General features: G+C 38.9%; 1 protein-coding gene and 1 pseudogene across 1 annotated transcript; both read right to left on the bottom strand.

Moving 5' to 3' along the window:
• Nucleotides 1-5,838: 5,838 nt before the first annotated feature.
• Mmp10 (matrix metallopeptidase 10) lies at nucleotides 5,839-15,217 on the bottom strand. The gene is made up of 10 exons (XM_015489689.2): nucleotides 15,113-15,217; nucleotides 14,234-14,478; nucleotides 13,987-14,135; nucleotides 13,429-13,554; nucleotides 11,414-11,578; nucleotides 11,109-11,253; nucleotides 9,883-10,016; nucleotides 8,305-8,464; nucleotides 7,489-7,592; nucleotides 5,839-6,143 (listed from the first exon to the last, which is right to left on the bottom strand). The coding sequence occupies exons 1-10, from the start codon at nucleotides 15,215-15,217 to the stop codon at nucleotides 6,043-6,045; spliced, it is 1,434 nt and encodes a 477-aa protein (XP_015345175.1). The 3' UTR covers nucleotides 5,839-6,042.
• Nucleotides 15,218-19,000: 3,783 nt separating this feature from the next.
• On the bottom strand, nucleotides 19,001-20,167 carry LOC107145903 (annotated as a pseudogene).
• Nucleotides 20,168-22,378: the final 2,211 nt, after the last annotated feature.

Below are 22,378 nucleotides of genomic sequence, written 5' to 3'. Positions count from 1 at the left end.
TTTTCTGGCAAATTAACAATCATGAGGAGTGGGTTGCAGGACCCTGATTTATAGATGGTCTGTCAGATATTGGGTGGCCCCAATATGCATCTGGTGTCTGAAATGAGGGGAGCAATCGAATGGGACTGGACTCTTAACCTGCGGGGTCTGTACTAACTCCCAGTAGTTAGTGTCAGAATTGAATTATAGGACACCTAGTTGGTGTTGGTTGAGTTGGAGAATTGATTGGTATGGGGAAAACCCCATATTTCTGGTGTCAGTAGTATTGTGGGTATAGAGGAGAAAACAGTCCGGTTTTTCCATACAGGTTACAAGTCTATTTAAAAGTCATTAGCTGAATCCCAAAGTATGCGGAGGTGGCAGATTGGGTTATTTATTTTCTGCTTTAGTTCCTGTTCAGAGATTCCTGTTTTGCTACTAAGTCAGCAATGAGCTGTCACTCATAAATAGATTTCTACTCCAACCATCCAAGGTGTTACCTGTTGGGACCCTGCCTCCCACCTGCACTCTGCTTGCCTCCCTGCCTGGATTTTCCAGCCTGCTCACCTCAGATTGTTCTCGGTGCTCCTCCCACTTCCTGGGATTGCCACTGACTCATTTGCAAACCTCACCTGCTTGACTCAATTGTGACTGGACTCTGCTTTTATCCCTTTTGAATGTATGTTTTGCTCACTGGACTGTCACTTCTTGTTGGTGCCTGAATCTGGAACAGTTTCTTCAACTCCAGTTCTGTCTCAGTCCCTGTTCTGAACAGATACTGATTCAACATCATCAGCTCTAAGAAAGTGGTTATGCCAGAATTGATTCCATAACTTGTTAAATCTGAGTCAGAAGTTAATTTTATATGGGCTTCATGGGCAAGGTGGAAAATGATCCAGGCTTTGAGGCATGGTTGAGTTTTCGTAGATAAAGAAAAAGAAGAAAGTAGGTAAGAATAGAGGCAATGTGAGCGCACACAGGTAGGTAGACAACCACAAGAATTGAGTAACACTTCTCACGTATTTCTTCTTGTCTACCCTGCTCCTCTCATGCTGTACCCATCCCTTACTTTTCCCTTTCTAGACATGACACAGGCTACAACAGCTGAGGGAATGGAGCCCACAAGGGGGAAAAACAAGGGTCAAAGATGACTGAGATTTTAAGAGGAAAACTCAATAAGAAAGTGGTGCTGCTGTCTGTACCAGGAACACTGAAGAAGAAACAAGCCTGGGGAGGTCACACATGTTGAAGGGATGGTAGAACCATAAGAATCAGATTTCTCCAGCTTCAGGTATCTAAAAGAGTCCACTTAATATTGTTTAGTTTACTGTCTCCAAACATGTGAAATGTGCTATCAATCCAGTACTTTCCTGGTAACTCTGGAGGTGAATTCTGAGTCAGTGTCAGGATTCTGAGTCAGACTACATTTCGTCTTAGTGCTAACTGTTCTCAGAGGTTTTCACATATCAAGGACTGAGAATCAGAAATACCATGGTGAGATAACTCAGCAATCTCAGAGAACCACAGTACGGTCAAACTTTTATGCCCTTGAAAGCAAAGACATTAACAAGAGAATCACGGAGGCAAAGTTATCTTAGGCTGATTTATGTTCTGTTACCTGAGTCTGAAGAAGAATAAAATCTTTGAATCCAGAGAGTTCTGGAGGAGAATCTTGGTGCTACTGTTCAATGGTTGCTGATCTTGGGGAAATCATCCTTCTGAGGCTAAGAGTCTGTAATATAAAGAGATTACTATTTACCATGGTTATTATGAGGATTAAATGAATTGCACATGTAAAGCACTTTATGGTGCCTATAAACTAAAGTTTCTTTTTATCTTTAATCCCACCCCAACCAAATAAGAGCATTCATGAGAACCATTAATCAAACCCGGAAACACAGAAGAAAGCACTTTCTGAGGGCTTTGCCAACATTTTCCCACAACTAATTTTTGCATACACTTTCTCCTTCCTCAAAGCACAGTTGTTCTTGGTGGAAAGCACTGATGCTGCCTCAGAGTCAACTCATCCACTGACTAGTGACCACATAATTGGTATGAGATTAAGCATGTCTCCACCTCCAAGGGTCTAACCAGTCTTGTTTCTATAGTAAGTGTGGCTCCATGACCAAAGATAGCCCAGCCAGGGAATGAAATAGGACAGAAGAGGCCGGACACCTGAGGAATCTTCAGGAAGCAGATTTATTGACTGCAGAGTTCAGAGGTGGCAATGAGTACAGAAACTCTTTGAACCTTATATCCAGTGTGTGTGTGTGTGTGTGTGCGCGCGCGCACGGAGGCGGGTGGGGGGGCCGCTGGCTAGGAGGTTCATGTGACAAGTGCATTTCATTTCATCCTCTAGACAGAGGTTTCACTTTTTTTTTTCCTGCAAACCTGGCCTTTGCAAAAAGAGGAAACTATCAACCACAATGCCCTTCTGCATGCAGAAGTTTTTGCTGATATAAAGCTTTCTGAAGAAGAGGAACTTATGTATTACAAATATAATGGGGGTTTCTGATTAATTATGATAAGGGTCTTCTGGGGGGGGTGTGGTCCTCTGGCCTGTTTCAGAGAGAGTGGAGAAGTCTTCTTTGGTGCATAGAGATAATGTGTGGCAGACACATAGTCCTGATGTTGCTAGGCCACTAGGAGGACATCTAGGTATCACTCAGAAGGCAGAGTCAAAAGAACAGGTGAAGAGACTGATCAAACCACAACTAAAAGCTACTCTGAGGCTTTCTTGCTAGTTGGTGAGCCACTGAGTTCTGTTCATTAAATCAATCTGTACGAAAACCATCCTAAGGCATACTTTGGTCAGATTTCTGCCCCCATTGTTCCATCCATGCTACTATTGTTGGGCTCCTCCGTGACTTCTGCATCACCAAATCATTGAATTTCTCTTCCAGTTCTTGTTTCTTTATCTAGCCCATAACGGTAGAGTTTTTCAGTAGATATACTCACATCTGTGAAATGACATATGTAAAAGGATACTTGTAATGTTTTTGTAAAAAAAAAATGAAAACAAATCCAAAATTCATACAAATAAGGTAATCTTAAATTATGGATTCATATAGTGGGTTACTATATAGCTATTTAATGGAATGAGGCCATCCCTCTCTTACTGATACAGAACAGTCTCTGAGAGACATCAAGTGAGAAAAAGTGAAGAGTGGGATAAGAATATGGTTCAGGATGCTATCCTTTGGGTAAAAAAAAAAAACCACAAAATTTAAAGGACATAGTTAGTTAATGTTATAAATGCATAGAGAAGATGAAAGGATTCATAAGAAATTAGTAGCATTGCTCACATCTGCACCAGAAAACTGGGTGGCTGAGATGAGAGAAACAGAAAAAGAAAAATCATTTATTTTATTAAATAAATGTTTCTTTCCTTTTGGATTTTTGGGTCATTTTTATGTATTTCCAATTCAAAAAAACTAGTGTCAAATATTTAAAATAAAGAAATTACACTTTCTTTTTTCCCCAAGAAAAAGTCTCTTGTGATATCAGAGGAAAGGAAAAGGGTGCGGTGGGGGTTGACAGGATGAGGGAAGGGACACAAAAGGAGAAGGACATCAGAATGAGGTTGAATGAATTATTCTGTGTGCGTGTGTGAATGTGCCATGAATTCCACCTGTATATATTCCTGTAAATACATGAGTGGAAGACCAGGGGAGGAGAAGGTGCATGGGGAGGAGGAGAGGGGCAAGGAAGGAGGAGGTACTAGAGACTGAAATGGAATAATGTATATTTCATGCATGATTACATCAAAACAAACCCACTATCATGTATGGTTATAATGCACTAATGAAAAAAAGCATAGAAAAAGAAAGAAAGAAAATGTCCTTGTGATTATGATTAGTGCTATCTAGGAACTTTCTGATTCTCCTCCCAGGTGAGTGAAAGGATATCATTTCCCCATCCTTGGCATTAGGTTAGGCAATGTAATTTTCTTTGGCCAGTGAAATGTGAACAGAATAATGTCTGTTATCTCCACATAGAGCTTTAGGAGTTGGTGTGAGAAGTATCAGTAACTCCCTGTGCTACAGTGAAGGGCAGAGCTCAAGGTCTTTTACTAGCCTGGATCTTGAAGTGAGGATTACTTAAATACCCAAATAGAACACCATGATGCACTTTCAGTGGAAAGACACTGACAATTGGGGATTGCCACAGCACAGCCTGACCTCAACTTAGTGACACTTGATTTTATAACAATCAGTCCTGAACCATATTCTTTTATCTCTGCAGTATCCCATATAACTTTATCTATTCCCAGGACTTGTGTGAAGCCACCAAACTGCCAGTTATATTTACTTTTTTTGAGCTTCAGATTCCCTTATCTATTGCCTTTTAATGCCTTTACTTGGTTATCTTACAGAAATTATAAATCTAACAATGACATGATTCCTCCTGACTCTTAACTTTCTCCCATAAAATTATTTCTCTTCAGGTCTTCCCCTAACTCTGTTGAAACCACTGCCATCCAAGAAGTTGTTCAAGCCAGAAGTTTAAGGAGTATTCTTAGCAACTTATTTTTCCTTATAACTCTTTATCTAATCCACCATTAAATCTGAATAATGATAAAATATAACTCAAATCCAGTAATGTCTCTAAATCTTCCCTGGGATCCATCATCTGTAATAGGCTTTTAGCCTGGGTTCTAGTTTTCATCACTGCTTTCTTCCAATTCCCTCCAGCTAATCACTCAGAATAAAGATGGATTGTGCCACTTTGCATTAAAAATAAAATATATCTTTAATATGTCTGAAAGACTCCTGCTGATTTGATTCTGCTTACCTAACATCATCTTCCTTTCCAATATATCTCCCTTCCAAGACTCTGATCAGGTACTTATCTTCATTCAGTTTCTTGAATCTGCCAAGATTTTTTTCACCACTAGACCTCAACACTAATTTTTCATTTTCTTTTCTTAGAATGGTCTGTCTCCTTCTACTCATCCACCTTGCTAATTGAATTTTGATGCTTTTTTTTTTCATTACTGCTCCAGAGAAACCTTTTCTAACCCAAAAAACTTTAGCAGGTAACTCCTCCTTCAACATTATTCTCCCTTTACATTTTGTCATTTTAAAAATAATACTTATGTCATTTGTTGTTATATGTAATCTACATTCATTTATTTGATTTCCTTCTCCCACTAGCTAAAAAATCAATCAGGTTGGGTTAAATGTGGTTTCCTTACTATTCTATACCTTGATGTGTGGTATTTAGGTAAATCAACGAAAGACTGAACTAGTTTCTATGTTGTAATTGGTGTAGTTTACGGCATATGACTTAGTGGTAACAAATCTGTCAGATGATTGGCATGTACACCCAAACTCTTATCATACAGGGTTTTCCAGACACATAATGGCAACAAGAGAATATTTTAATGAGAAGGTGAAGATGTTAAGAGAATTTTGGTCTCTAGGACAGCAGAGAATTTTGCTGAAGAAATATTTGAAATGAAACAGAGGTCACTGAGCTCCAAACAAAGTATAATGTGCACTAGATGATATACCAGAGTCCCAGGCTCCAGCATTCTTAAATGTCACTTCCTGAGGTTGCCAAGAACCATTGCCATAGGACCACTATTGACCTGCTTCCTTTTTTTAGATGTTTACGGCACATTTAAAACATCTGAGTTGGTGCAGAGAACAGGAACTTTTCTTTGTGATGTGCATGGAACCCACCCATGGAATGTAGGATCCTAACACACCTATTGGCAGAACATCTGTCAAATCTCAGTCCACAATATAGGTTTTGAGCATGAATTACTCCAGAAAGCAAGGAACAGAACAAAATTAAAATCTTTATTAAATAATAAATAAAATAACCACAAGATACACCCTCTCACTTATTGCACATGAGCATTTCTCACTTCTGTGCAATGTAATTCAAGAGCAAGTGAAGAAATTCAGACAATGCTCCACGACCACAAAGATGTCTGCGAGGTTCGTCTTTGGCCACCGCACATACAGGAATAATCAATCTTTCTAACTCACAATAAATTAGATGAGCAATTATTAAATTAATTCAAAAATTTCACATTGCTTCTCCTGATCTTTCTTAACAACGTAGCCGGCTGTTACTCTTCAGTATATGTGTCACCGTCTTGGCATTCGGGTCAAACTCGAACTGTAATGATCCACTAAAGAAATAGAAAAACCCTGAAAACATAGATGAAGAAAATAATGAGACGTTCTTTAAATTAATCAGTTTCACAACCTGTATAACTTAAAATAAGAGTGAGCGATAATGGATGACATTTATTAAGAAGTTCTCTGTTCCCGGCATTATGTTGCATGCTTTACATGTTTTATCTCATCCATCCTTGTTAAAAAAAACAAAAAACAAACAAACAACAACAACAACAAAAATGTAAGGTGTTATTACTGAGGACGAAACTGAAAATTAGGAAGGCTTTGTATTTTTCCAAAGGTAATATCTCTAATGAAAGATTGAAGGATGATTCCCTCTCCTCTGTCTGACTCCAAAGCCAGTGCTCTAAACATTACATTATATTGTCTTTAAATGGGATTTTATGGTTTTTCAAAACTTTTATCTGCTCCTCTTTCTTCCCAACCTCTCCTCCCTCCGCTAGGTCAGAAATCACAGAATGGGAGGCAATTGAATCCAAGAGAATCTGACTAATGGTAAAATGTGCCAGAGGTTCATTTTCCACTTTGTATACATTATGGTGAAGTTGTTTAAATAACAAGGTCATCAGCCTCTTGAGCATTATGGCTGATAGATCAGTGTCAAGCCCTGACAGCTCCCTCCAAAATCTGAGCAAGCAAGTAAAAGTTTTGCTTCAGAGTAAGCAAGCACAAGTTTTGCTTTGCCCTCTACCCTTTATCGGGAGTCAAATTTTGTCTCTTTTGAGTAGATGGGAAGACAATTATTTATTTACCAAAAAAAACAATGTAAACAATTGCAGATTGCAACAGAAGTCCAGTAGAGGCCTCTTAAGGTAGGATAGGATTGAAGGGACAGCAGAATGAAATAGGGGAGAAAAATAATCAGTCATCAGTAAATCTGGCTCACATTTGGTGGTATATTAATACCAACATAGGGATCTTAAAGATACTGGTTTCAGCATAAGGATGTATCCTTTGATTTTGTATGGAGGCATGAAACAGAGACTAGAGGTTATTCAAGAAAAAACAAAATATAAAACCAATCTGTACAAGTTGAAAAGTTAAAAATTTTAGGAATAGAAAGAGAGCAAAAAGAGTAGAAGACTGAATGATTTAAAAACTGCTTTGATTTTTCATTTTTTTGTGATGTTTTAGCAACTTTATGTAGGTACTATTTACATAACATAAAATCTACCAATTTTAAGTGTACTGTTTAATAAGTGTTATATAAAGATTTGTACACAAATGTTCACAGTAGCATTTTCTATAATTGGGCAAAGAGTCAAAACAGTCCAAAATATACTTTAAAACTTCATTTTGATGCCATAAAATGCCCCAAAGTACCCCACTGGCAATAACATGAGAATCCTCTTACCAGATTCCTGTAGTACAGCATCAACCTTTGTCTTCACTCCTGGAAAGTCATCAGCTATTCTTCTAGGGAAGCCTTTCTCCATGGACTGGCTCTTTTCATCAAATCTGCACCAAAGAAAAGAAATTCGGCTGATTGTTGTATAGAAGTCCCGTTACACAACAGTATGAAATGATGTCAATGTTCTAGAGTAGAATTATAGACACTTCTCCACTTGTACAAAGAGGGGTTAAACATTTTGAAGGCTATCATAATGTCATTTCTGGGCTTATAAACTCATCATATGAAAGAATATTTTCTCCAGAAACAGGGTCATGGTGCTACAGAGGTTTTATGTATGTATGTATGTATGTATGTATGTATGTATCTAAAGTTGATTTTCTAAGCTTGGACACATAGAACCCAAGTATCTACCTGCCACAAATTTATGAGGACTACATGTACATAAGATGCAAAGTGAATTAAATCATTTGGTTAAAAACAAACTTCTGGTCATCTATCACACAGGGACCTTGGAGACCTTGGCTTTGTAGCTTGCAATACCTGGGTTTCACAAGGTAGTCACATGGTGACTGGTAATAGGGTGAGAAGTAAATGTGCCTTTGGACCTCAGTGGGCCCCTCCTGATGTCTTTTGGTGTCTGAATATGTAGACAGTGATTGCCATTTTCAAAGCTCTTTGCATCTGGAAAGTTGCAAAGACTAAACTTATCTTCCTCATAATCACAAAAATTGAAATTAGAGAAAGAGAGTGGGGTGCATGAGTATCCTTAAATAAAGAAAATAATTTCCCTCCAAAGTTCTTTCTATTGCACCTTACCTCCAATATTTGTCTTCTACAAAGAAGTATGTTTTCTTTATTTCCTTATCATAAACAGCTGCATCTATTTTCCTTATGGTTGGAGGAAATCCAAGAATGTGGATGACTTTTGGGTAACCTGCTTGTACCTCACTTCCTCTGACTGCCCAAAACTTATTTCCTGTTGAAAAACATTGCTGCATTAAGAGAAGGTCCTGGTTTTAAAGCCAGCTACTAACCCAAGGTCTAGATGCTGGCATGTTGAATAAAAATTTCCTGAATGAGTGAATGAATGAACAAATAAATTAGTAAAGAACTCTGATTCAGTACTCAATTGCTGATGAATTTTTAATCAACATTTCTAACCTAGACCTCCCTCCCAAATGTCATATCAGTAGATCAGTTGCTTTTTGGACACTTCCTCTTAGGTAGTTCAAAATTGTCAAGTCTAATTTGTGTTTCTTCTGAATATTCTAGAAATCCACTCAAATTCAAGTGAATTGGGCCAATGGATTCCAATTAATCCCTCCACATTTATTTTATTATCCTAGCCCAGCCTGAATTCCTTCCTCACAACAAATAAGTTATGAGCCAAGGGGGAAAAATGGAAATTAAAAAACTTAAAAGGGAACAAAGTGCCTTTTGATACCACATATCAAAATTTGTGGGATGAAGAAAAAAAGAGGATATTTATAGGCATAAATGCTTATATTAGAAAAGAAAATACGTTGCAGTCAAAAAGATAAGTCAAACTTAAGAAGTTATAAAAACAATAGTGGAATAAATTCAAAGAAAAAATAAAGGCATAATAAGGATAAAAAATTAAACACATAGAAAATAAAAATGCATTAGAGGATCTACAAAGAACTTAATTCCCTGAGAAGACCAGTAGAATTATTGTGTCCTATGAGATTGATGAAGAAAAGTAGAAGTCAAAAAGAGTCGATATGAGAAACAAACAAACAAAAAAAAGATAACTTCAGCAATAATTTATTGCAACAAAATAATGTTCTGAAAACTTTATATCAATTGATTTGAAAACAAGTTGGCAATTTCCTACAAAAACATGTTAATAAAACTAACTCAAAAAGTAATAGAAGCTCAAATAAAATGTAATACAGGTGAATTGCACCATAAATCTAGTCTAAATCTAACAAAGCAGCCACTGAGCCTAGATAGTTCCACTGACCTATCCCTGCCCTCATATTACAGTATCTAACCTACTTAACCTTGTATCCCAGAGCTATTCTCATCTTATTATCCTTTAGGAGCATCCTGGCTATTCTTGGCCTTTGCTCTTTCATAAAAATCATGGAATCAAGTTTTCAAATTCCATGAAAGATATTTTGACATTTGAATTGATAATGTTATTTATCTGTAGATAAATTGGCATTTTGAACTCACTGATTTTTTTTCTGTCCATGGATATGAGATATCATCTATTTATTCAGGAAGCTTCATTGAATGTTTTAAAATAAAGCTTATGATGTTCTTTGTACACATCTTTAAAAATCATTGACACTAGGTCTTGCAGTAATAGATCATCTAAAATGTAATAAAATGGAGTGAACAAGTTAAAAATTCTTGTACAATACTTGCCTTTAAAAATAAAAACAATGTCCTTGCTACTATCTTCATATGCAGCATCCAAGTCTGATGGAAGAGAGGGCCAAAATGCAGAAATCAAATGCAATTCAGGTTGAAAGCTCCAGGGGGATTTGCGCCATAAATATCTGCAATACATAAAAATGATTTACAATTGTATTTCTTCATTAAATAACAAATATGTAGAAATAGACATATAAGTAAAAGAAACATAGTCTTCTTTACTTCCAATCAGTGCTAATTAATCCTTCTGCAGAAGCCTAGATTGGATCTTACTACATGGGATTCTAGGATAATGAAATCTACTGCAAGTCTATTAACCAGTGCCAATATGATAATTTAGCTTGATTTCATTATAAATGTCTGTAGAATGTCGTGTATATTATTTACCCATTAATAATATTTTTTCAAAAATTATTATATACCTCTTTATACTTGTAATTTTATTTTTATTCATTTAAAAATTTTTGGTACTGGGGATTGAACTCAGGGGCACTTAACCACTGAGCCATGACCCTAGCTCTTTCTTTTTTAAAAATTTTTATTTTGAGACAGGGTTTCACTAAGTTGCTTAGGGCCTTGCTAAATTGCTGAGTCTGGCTTTGAACTTGCGATTCTCCTGTCTCAGCCTCCCAGGTTGCTGGTATTAGAGGTGTGCACCACCACACTTGGCCCTCTTTATGCTTATATATGAATAGAACATCTTAGTAAAGAAATGAAGAAAATTGGTAGCAGTGGTTGCACATAGGAAGGAACTAGAGAACTATAAGTTAGAGATGGTGGGATTTTTCTTATACCCCTGTGTCTTTGGGTACTATTTAAATATTATGTGTAAGCCCATATTGCTTTTTCCAAAATTGGTTAATTGAAATAGTAGAATTTTAAAGATACAGATACTGCTCTGCTTTTAAAGGTACACCAGTACTTTTTGAAGAAGTCCTATAACTTGTGATATTTTAAAAGTGAACCAACAGATAAAACCCCCTGTCTTCATGGAGTATACATTCCAGTGACCAAGAATCATCCCTTGTAAGTCTGTAAAGAAATGACCTGGACAATTCTTTGGAGATGTTAAAAATTCAATAAGAGCCAGATTTGAATGTTTTCAAACGTATAGGAAATTTTTCATTTAAAAATCTCAACCAGGTTTCTGTTTGTTTTCCTTTTTAGGCATTGTATAGCAAAAGGATAGAGAGAAAGATTCAATTTTCCAGCCTGACCTGTCTTTAAAGAATAGGATTTCTCCCCTGAGGGTGCTGACTGCGTCAAAGGACAAAGCAGGATCGCACAAGGCTGGTGTCCCAGGTTCTGGTGGGCTAGACTGGGTGGATACCATGGAGTTCTGAAAGGTTTCAGGGGCAGGTCCTGAAGGAAAGAGTTGGGGAAGCAAACGTGAGGGGAAAGGTGATGCATCTGTGGACTTAGATGCTTTGCCAACATTCTCAAGGTGCTGTGAGCTGAATCACCAATACTCAGGTGGCATCGTCGCAAAGCTTGGATGCCTGTTTTGTCCAGCATCACTCACCATAGAGGGACTGAATACCATCCACATCATCCTGAGAAAGGCGGAAGTGGTCCAGGTTCCGGTTGGGTTTGTAGACTGCATACATCAAGGCTTCAGGGTTGGCCGAATGAAAGAGACCCAGGGAGTGGCCAAGTTCATGAGCAGCAACCAGGAATAAATTGGTCCCTATTGGTAAAACCATAAATCTTCAGAGTCTAACATTGATTTATTCCATAAATATGCATTCAGAACACATGCCAGCTATACAGTTCATTCTTGTCTGTCCCTTGTTTATGGACAGGTTTGTTGATTGGTATGTTCCATACTTCAAAGAGATGCATGTGTGTTTCAAGGTTAACAAGTCAATATATGGGAGAGTTTTTCACTATATCCTGCCTTAGTTCCTTTTTGGGGCAGGAAAACTAGGTCACTTTTCCTATACTAATAGTGATAAACATTATTTCCAAAAGATATTTCTTTTAAGACACCAAGATTGATTTTCGTTGTCTAAAAATAAAGTTAGTCATTTTTCAGATTTAGTAACATGTACCAGTTTCAGCCTTAGTTTAAATTAATCACAGAGAATTTAATTTACATATTCCTCAAAGTATAAAACTAAGATATTTCCTACGGGGATTTAGCTTGATTTGTTCTTCTCCCTCTTCATCATAGTCAAATAATTTTTGATTGTCAAAAATCTTCCCAGTAATAGGTGCCATTGGATGTGCAAACTTTTTAATTTAAAATAGAAACTTGACAACAAATCCCATTAGTATGTACAATTATAATGCCCCACTAAAATATGGAAGAAAAAAAATAAAATATCTGTATCAAAAATTATCAGAACTGAAAAACAATAGACACATTCACAATTGTGTTTGGACATTTCTCTCAGCAAATAAATAGAACAAATAGAAAATCAGAATACATTGGACATGGAAAACACTAAAATAAATAACAGAAACATGCCCAATACCAGTTTTCTGTAGCACAAACATAGCTGGATTCTACTTTTCTTTAGATTATAAAAAGAGTTTAATTAATAGTACAAATGACTTCACCAAAGGCCTGAACAGTTATGCAGAAATGAATAATCATTCAAACTAGATCTTTTCATGTGGCACAAAGTTCAGATCTATCTACTCAGCAGAGATGCTCCTTGCATTTGCTTTGAAGATCTCACCCAATCTCAGAAATCGTAATAGCTTCAACCATCTATTTCCAAATTTCGGAAGCCAAGTTAATTTTTGCCATCATAATTAGATTTAGTAAAGTCTTTCAGAACCAACTTGGGGGAAAAAAGAAAAAAAAGCTCCCAAGCTAGCAGCAGGATGTACTATGTAAACAGATAAACTAGAGATTTACTCACTCCTAGCACTTTCTCCAGATCTTTACTTTTAAAAGGAGGCAAATGAGAAGAAAGAAAGGAAAAAAAAAAAAAAAAAACAACTCAAGGGCACATTTTAGAGTCAGGGCAGACTCAATGGAATTCATTCCTCAGTAATCCTTCATAATTTAAGTGATGAAAAACAATTAAAAATGCCAGTCCTAAAACAGCCACAAGATCTCGAGTTGTGGAAATAGATCAAATGGTGCTTATTGCATTGTATATGGTGAGGGCAAAGAAGGAAATGCACACATTTTATAAAATTCTTCAGCTGGGTGCAGTGGTGCACCCCTGTAATCCCAGCGGCTCTGGAGTCTGAGACAGGAGGTTTGCAAGTTCAAAGCCAGCCTCAGCAATGGCGAGGTGCTAAGCAACTCAGTGAGACCCTGTCTCTAAATAAAATTCAATTTTATTAGGCTGGGGATGTGGCTTAGTTGTAAAGTGCCCCTGAGTTCAATCCCCAGTACTCCACCCTCCCCACAAAATTTCTTCAAAAATGATTAAATGAAGATAGGTACTTCTAGTTACCACTCAGTTAATAAGAAATCTCAGTTATCAGTCTATTCCACTCACTGCTCACTCTGTACAAATTATTCTTAAGTAGCTCAACATTTTTTATGAAATTACCCTCAGGGACTTAATGACCCACCTGATGCATCCTCCGTCCACTTTTCATCATCGTCAAAGTGAACATCTCCATAAAGTCCAGACCCAGGTGGATAGGCATGAGCCAAACTTTGTCCTGGTCCATCAAAAGGTTCAAAGTCTCCATGTGCTGGTGGAAAAACAATTAATGTAAATATGAGTATTCAGATTTTTAAAAAAATTCATTTTAGTAAGATAATACCAATGCAATGATCTGAATGTTAGTGTCTCCTCAAAATCCATATGTTGAAACAATTTCTGGTATGAAAGTATTAAAAATGGGCCCTTTAGGAAGTAATTTGGTCTTGAGAGTTTAATGAATGGGATTAGTGTCCCCTATAAAAGAGGCTGGAGGAAGTCTCTTGGCCCCTTCTACCAAGTGGGAACACAGAATAGACCCTCATCAGACACACCATCTGCTGGCAATTTGATCTTGGCTTTCTCAGCCTCCAGAACGCTAAACAATGAATTTCTGTTGTTTATAAATAACCCAACCAAATGTATTGTTTTTTTAGCCTGAACTGATCATAACACGAAATGAATTGGTATTTTATTTCATTACCTCCAACTGCAAATGAGATCATTATGTCAGCCTCTCCTTCATGCATCCTGGAGAATGTGAGTGGAGTCACCTCCTCCCAGACTTTCAGAGCTTTCTCAATGGCAGAATCAACAGCATCTCTTGGCAAATCCGGTGTGTAATTCACGATTCTGGATGAGAAAATGTGAAGAAAGTAATGTAATGTTTTCTCCTGTGATACAGCCAATCAAATTTCAATAACATGTGAGGACCTCTTTGGACCCATTACCTGTAAGTAAGGTGGTTTTTCCCCCACTTTGGCATGCCAGGAAATGTACTGAAGTGACCAACGTCAGGGACTCCACATCTGGGCTTGTTGATCACTTCCAATGTGTTAGAGTCCAGCTTTCCTGTCACTTCCAGTCCAAGGAACTTCTGCATTTCTTGGATTTTGTTAACAACAGGACTACTGTCCTTTCTTCTAAAAACATGTTTTTCATCTTTTGCAAGGTTGTAGTATTTTTCTAGGTATTGCTAGTGGAACAATAAATACAGTTCTTAAGTCATTCATGTCACTTTTTAGCCATTTACTTAAATTTCAAAAACATTTTAATTATTTCCCTGTTTATTGAAACAAAAGTAAGTATCACATTTGATTTGATATTTCATTGAGATGTCTTATTTTATTATTTCATTGTAATTTAATTTCCTAGCCAAGTGAGGAAATTGATATACTTGTGTAAATACTTTGAGTAAAATATCTAATTTTTTTCCACTTGACATTGCTAATGTAGACCTGGCTCAAGACTGAAGTGAGAGACATTCTTTCGTCCACACACAGCAAATAATAATTAAAGTACTATTACCTGATATTATTTAAAGACCAAAATTAGCATGTTCTCCCTCCTCAATTATTTTAACATAGCCCCAAAGTTGCTACCACTATTCTGTTCCTGAGTAATTATTCCCACTTCCTGTGCCTTTCTTTCCCTCTCTGTTAAAATGAAACCATTCTTCACCTGCAGCGCTGACATTTGCTAATGCTAATTTTTTTTTCCCAACACAATAACTTCCAATCAAGTCATGCTGCTTTTGAAAGATCAAGCAGGCATATGTGTTTCTCTACGTGGGCTGGCCAGTAGCTGCAGTGGATACCACCTTTAATTACCTGGACAAGATCCATGTTTGGGTCCTCTTCCTTCATTGCCCCATTCAGAGGATAAGCTGAACAGACTGGCAGACACAACAGCACAAGGAAGGCTAGATGCTTCATCCTGACTGCCTTCACCTGAAGAAAGCTCCTACTGGCTTCTATCTCTACCTTTCAGTGGCTACCGTTTTATAGGGAAACAATGTTTAGATCACCAATAGCATGATTCATATTTGTGGTTTTTTAATCTGAATGACACCAAAAATATTCACAAAAATTCAATGTGAGTATGATATAGCCTACATCAGTAATTTCCCTCCACTGAATAAACTTGAAAACATGACTAATTTCCAGGAAGTGGTTTCTGTGTTTGTAAAGAAGAAAAAGAACTGGGTGGATAATTCATAATTGTTTATTTTCTGGGAGATTGGTGACGAGCCTGATAAAATCTCAAATATTTAGATATTTTAAAATCAGTGCAATTTCCTTAAAAAGGCTATATTTTAATCTCAAATATAAGCAGGCAAGGAATAAATAGATTGATGGGACAAAATTCCAAATACAACTGTGGCCCAAATGTGGGGCTTACTATCTAGGGAAATCTAATGACAGATATCTCATTTCCAAAATCCTTGTTTTTAATGAGTATTACAGATTTTCAGAAGTATATGCTGGACCTGGAGTAGGAGGACTGTGAGAAGGAGCTGAGCATGAACAGGAGAACCTGTAGGGGAAGGAGGACACAAAGGAGAGAACTTTTGGTGTTCACTCATTCTCCATTCCAGAATGAATGATATGGACACAGTAATTGCTTTGTGAGACTTAATAAGTTGAGATATATTAAATTGCACATTTGACTAAAATGTTCCTTCTAGCTTCCTTCTCATCTTAGCTTTTCAAATTATTTTTATCCTTTTTTCCTTCTCCAAAGGTACAAAGGAAGAGATGGATTGAAATTTGTTATAGAGAATGATTTCAAATCCTTCCTTTCTTTCACTCACCTTTACTCATGAATAGAATTTCCTTTTTTCTCTTTTCTTTTTTCCTCGCACAAATACAGTGCTTTCCATGCAGTAACACAAACTCTGCAATAAATGGTCAAATTAACCTATTAATATAAAAGACCCTGAAAATTTTGTTGTATAGAATTACATGTTTTCTCTCAGTCAAGATAAATTAGTTCTACCATCTCTGAAGTATGAAAATCCAAAGTAAAGGGACATTAAATTAATTAATGTGTAGGAAATGATCTTTTTAGTACCATCTACCACCTCCACCCTACCTGAGACAGACTGGACAGGTTGGATGTCCAAATACAGGAGACTACAAGAAAGACCTCCTGACCAGAGTTGGGGAGAAGCTTGGATATGCGCTGAGCCAGATGAGTCAACTTGTGGCTTAGTGTAGCCAGTTTGCTCCACAATGAGGTAGAGTAGAATGGAATCAGCTCAAAAATCAGAGGGAAAGGATTGACAACCAGACCCAGACAAAGACAGATGGGTTGGAGCAAATATACCATTTCTTCAGGCAATTACTTTGCACCTGAAAAATGAGATGTAGATAACTTCATTTGAAGGGTGGTTATGTATACTTGATGCTGGGGAGCAAATGTCCTTTCATTTCATTCCAAGTTCTTTCAGAGGCAAAGCTCATTGGTTGGACAAAGCCAGGATGGTGCACTTAGGCAGTGATTAGACAAGCTCTGAGATGCCTCATATTCAATGGAGTCATAACTTTATTAGTGTTGGCACATCCTATTAAGAGATCTTATGTAGTAGTGAGAGCTATAATTATGATTATGATTGTCAAAACATCAAACCACATACCTCACAGTAGTGATGTTGGTGTGTAAACTTATCCTGCATTAAGCCATAATATCTGGAAAAAAATAGTGACTTTGGCAGGGGAGTCCTATTTGTCTTTAAGTAATTTATTACTTATTAAGTTTATTGGAGTATACATACTGTCAGACAAGCAGGCCTTAATTAATCTTTAAGGAAAGGTGAAACTCCTAGGATAGAGTTTCTATTAGGTACCAGTTTCTAAATGTAGTATGTTATTTCTACTCTTTAGAACCACCCAACAAGGTTGAAATTAGGATCAGAAAACTTGAATGATAAATTCAAGGTCATCTAACTAATGAGTGGAAAGCGATTTCTCAGAACTGTCATCATAGAACTCGGCCACTACAATTTGTAGGTTTATCAAAGATCTCTTGGCTGGGACTTTGGTTCTTTCTCAACATCTTTCTCTTGGATTTGACCTTCTGATATTTTTCTCTTGCTCTTGACACTTATGCCTGAACTTGCCTTCAATTTCTTCATTAGTTGCTGTTCTGTTCATCTGAATGTCTTGCTAATCCAGCTACTTCTTTTTTTTCTAGTTTGCTTTAGTATATTGAACATCTTTCTAAAATTAACTATGAGAAAGCCATTCTAATTCAACGGAAGAGATGCTGAAAGATTCAAGATTAACATCCATTATCAGCAATGTTAAATTGAGGGAAAGATCAGTGAATTGTGCTCATAGAATTCTGCCCCCATGGGAGACGGAAGGGTCAAGCCGAAAGCCATCAATGGGAAAGATGAAGAAAGATGGGCTCTCAGCGCAGGGGTTTCTGGCTAGAAGCTGTTCCTTGATCACTGTGTCAATTTTTTCTCCCAGCCCCCTCAGGCTGATTCTTTAGGCTAAGATGGTGGAGATGGTGTTTGCTGTAGAAACAAAGTGGCGGGCTGAACCCAGAGGTAGTGCTGAAAAGCTTCCCGAGTCACGCTTGGCTCAGGCTTCTCCAGGGAAGATGGACAGAGGAACTGGTCCAGGTGGCAGGACGCGCTGGGATAGCAAAGAGAGAGAGAGAGTCTGCAATGCTCATACAAGGGACAGCAGTCCAAACCCTATCTTGCATAAGCAGATGGAGTCACATGGGGGATGTCTTGCCCTAACCTGTCTCTCATGTGGGACTGACCTAGCCCTATTAAGCTCTTGGTGGGCAGCCTGGGAGAGCGGGGATCAGGGTAGCCCGGTGTTGGACAGGATACCATGGGAGACAGACCCCATGTGGTTTCTGGCTCATCTCCATCTCTCAAAGCTTTTGGACATGCACACAGCTAGACGAAGTCTCACGGGCAGAGAACTTTGGAAAGCTTCTTCTAGTGAGCCTGGGCAGGGGTGGCAGGGTGGGGGTGGGGACTGCCTTGAGAAAGCAGCTGAGGAATGGAGGGATTGGGATTTTCCAGAGACTTCAGAGATGATGCCTGGTCTGATAGCCTAATGAGGTAGTCCATCCTGACCTCTCTGGGCAGGGTTGGTCAGGGAAGACAGAAAAACAGGCCTTCCCAAGACCCACGGGGATGAAAAGTGGCCAAGAAAAGCCAGATTTGGGCTCCCAGAACTCACTGAGAAAAATAGAGAGAGGGCCATAAAGGATTCTAGGTGCAGGCTGAGCTGAGGGCGCCTTCTATCCATGATTCTGTTCTTAAAATTGACTTAGAGGTAGAGACAGCCCTTCCTGATCTTCCAAAGCCCGGGAGATAAAGGGACCAGCTGAAGGATGGGCTTTGGGGCATCCAAGGGCACAAATGTATGACGGCCACCCCTATGGAACTCAGCAGGGACCACAAAGTTCCAGCCTCAGTTTGTTCTCAGAGCAACAAGCACAGCATGGGGTTTGGGGGGGGCTTCAGTCTTGGAGAAATGGGCGGGGTTGCAGGTCTGTCTTCTTGGCCTGGGAATATTTGGGATTCCCCAGCTGGACCATCCAGATCACCCTTCTGGAATTGCCAGCTCTCTCCTCTCTCCTCAGCGGACAGGAGAGTGGGTGGGAGGGCAGCTTCACCCAGTGGGAGCCACCACCCCTCTCCACCGGACCCCCAGCCCCTCTCCTGGGCAGGACCCCCGGGGCCACACAGGCGTGTCTAGATCTCCATGTCCACGGGGCGAATGTTGCCCGTTTTGTGCTCTCTGACCCACAGCTCTCTGTCTTTGGCCGGGTCCACTTTCCGAAGCAGTTGGTCCACAGGCTCGACTGTGCTTTGGTTGAACACGTCTGTCTCATGCCGCAGCTGTGTGTACTGACACAGATCTTGCCGGATCATCTCCACCCTCTCCACCTCCAGCCGCTCCAGCTCCAAGTGGTGGTCACCATCTCTTCAAACCACTTGGACTGGGCCTGGTTGTAGAGGTCCACACAGCGCATGAGGTCGTCACCAGCCTGTGTGGACTTTCTCCGTGCCTTCTTGATGTCCTCCTCTGTCTTGTTGCTCAGCTTGATCTCCAGCTGCTGGGTCTTCATCTCCAGGTCTCTCTGCCGCTCTGTGAGGGCTTTCCAGGCCTTCTCCACCGACGCTTAGTGGCTGGCGAGCTGCTTGCGGAGGTCAGCGATATGGTGGTCACACTTTTTCATGTCTTTCTTGAAGTTTTCATGAAAGTTCATTAAGGGCTTCTCTACCTCGCTGTGAAGCTTGGCGGAGAACTTGAGATGAACTTCTGCTTCATCTGCCAGACTCTTCTTCACCTGGGCCCAGGCTTCTCCCAAGGAGCCTTCCTCCTGTGCAGCCAAGGAGTTCTGAGAGAGCTTAGCCAAGTTCTTTGCATATTCTTCTTCAATCTTTATCCTCTCTCGGACGAATTCAGACATTTCTTCCTGCGTTTGTTTGCCCTTCAGTTGCTTTGGGAGCAGCAGTTGGAACCCAGCCACCGTGCCATTGCCTTGGGGATCCTTCTTATCAGCCCAGAAGTAGTCACAGTAGCTCCACTCAGTTGGCTTTAGCAGTTGCTGTTCAGGCATGGTGTCTGGGTGAGGGAATGTCACGCAATTTATCATCTTCTCTGTGGTGTCAACTTTATTTTCAAGATTATGTATTTTGTCTTCATTGCCTGAGGTTCTATCTTCCAAATGGTCTTGTCTGTTGGTGATACTTTCCATTGAACTTTTAAGTTGGTTTAGTGATTCCTTCACTTCAAGGATTTCTTCTTTATTTCTTTTCAGGACCTCTAGTATATCTTTACAGAAGTGATCTTTCATCTCCTGAAGCGAATCTGTTATTTTACTGCTTAACTCCTGTGCCTGCTCTCTTATATAATTCTTTAAGTCATGGAACAGTTTTACTAAATACATCCTGAACTCCTTCTCTGACATTTCTTCCATGGATTCTTTTATGGGAGCAGCTTGGTTTGTTTGGAGCACTTTATTCCCTTGTTTTTTCATTTTGTTTGTGTGTCTTCCCATCTAGCCGTGTGGATCTGAGGTAGGATAGTTTCTACTCTGTAGATTTGAAGTGTCCCTGAAGGTTTCCAGAAACTTGCAGATCCAGGCTCCGGTTTCTGCAGGCTCTGCCACACTGCAGGACCCAGAAGGCTCACCGACCAAGGACGATGGATGAACTCCGGGAGAGAGTGGCAGCTACTTCTTTTGATCCATGTCTCCCTGCTCTTACACCTGCAGTTCTTCTTGGCTTGTGCTGCACTGAGATGGTCCAGAAGGTACATGTGTTGACATTTTACCACAATCCACAACTAAGGCTAAGAAATACGTAACAGCTCCTCAATATCAGGTGGTCCAATTCTTGGGAATCCTGGTGAGCTATCCATTTTCAGTGTCCATTGACCTCTTATTTTAAGACTGCACATAATAACACAATTAACATGATTCTGGGTTAATGCAGCATGACGATATCTTCATATTTTGCAACTTCCTTCTTTCATTGGAAATATTGGTTTTATTACAAGTTGGGGTTATTATGCTAAGTCAGATCCAGAAAAAGTGAGTTCATCTCTTTCCCCAAATTTAAATACCAATTTAATTTACTCATAATGGGTATGTAGTGTACTGTTGAATTTGTTTTAGTTTCTTCCTGATAATTTAACCAAGTATTTTATGTTACCAATACTTACTATAGAAAAACTATCAACTGAAGGAGGAAAGTGTGAAAAAAAGGGGTAATAGAGACCTCAGAGTGGCTTCAGTGTGTGTTGTAAGGATTAGAATGTATAATTATATATTATAGCCTTAAATTACTGCTATTATTAATAATAGCTAATACATAGAAGAATGTTGTCTGCACATTGTTGGTATATTTCCAATTTGGATTAGAGTTTATTGTTGGGGTGATCACCAGTGCAGTGGGCTTCTTTGTTGGGAAGAAGTTTGTTGAGGAATTGTTGGCATTTGGAGAATGTAAGAAGGATGAGGCAACTATGATTTACTGAATATTTTTGTCATGGCTGATACTATACTAGATGATTTAGCCTCTTGCACCCTAATGACAACTCTAGAAGTTAATATTATTTCCCTTTTTTTGCATAAAAAAATAACTCTCAGAAATCCCAGATCACTTACTTAAGATCACAGAGTGGCAGACCAGATCTTTGAGTTTTGCACTATAATCCACAGGACTGTATGCTGCCTCTTCAAGAATGTGGTATAGGTCAAGAATAAAGCAAATTCTTCTTCTCCTTATAGAAGTGTTTGAGGCTAAAGTGCCTTAAATGCTTCCAGCTAGAAAAATTCAAATTCAAATTCAAATAAAATGTAAACAAGCAAAAATCCATACTTTTCAATGCATTTCTGAGCTCATAGACAATAAAGGGAATCTCTAAACACTCCTTCTAAATCATCTATATCAAGTTTCTGAGGTTGTGTTGGTTTGCTCTAGTAAAGAAATCATAACTGACACAGTAGCTGCAATGGTAGTTACCAACTAGGTAGTTTTACAGAAGTGTACAAGCATCTGACATGATTTATTTGGCTTAAGCAGGAGCTTGAAAGATTAATTGAATGAGATGATGATGACACCGCCCTCCCTTTTGGCTTTTTAGTCTTTGATAATATCACTAATCTGTGTAGTCCTCCCTGTGTGTGTGTATGTGTGTTTTCTTCCTCCTCCTCCTCCTCCTCCTCCTCCTCCTCCTCCTCCTCCTCCACCTCCTCCTCCTCCTCCTCCTCTTCTTCTTCTTCGTCTTCGTCTTTCTGGTTCTGACCTACTATCTTGGCCAGAAAATTTGTGGGGAGCAGTTTTCAATGGCTTTCAGTTGGTTCCTACAGTAACAGTCTTACTCTACAAGTCAGGGAACCAGTAAAAATTTGTCCAAAGAAACAACCATGGGATGTCTGTGGACTGTAAGATGACCTTGACCATAACCTAATTCATCACTTACCTTCATAGCCTCTTTTCTAAACTGGAAGATTGTCATGGCATTTTGGGTACTTTGACTCCAGTGTCAGTTCAGATACAATATCCAGCTGTCCTTACCAAGTGTGAGTCCTCCTATTTCCCTAGTACACAA

Source organism: Marmota marmota, unplaced genomic scaffold (genome assembly GCF_001458135.2).
Source record: "Marmota marmota marmota unplaced genomic scaffold, marMar, whole genome shotgun sequence".
NCBI classification, from domain to species: Eukaryota; Metazoa; Chordata; class Mammalia; order Rodentia; family Sciuridae; genus Marmota; species Marmota marmota.
The sequence above is the reverse complement of the archived record's forward strand: the minus strand, read 5'-3'. Positions and strand labels throughout refer to the sequence as shown.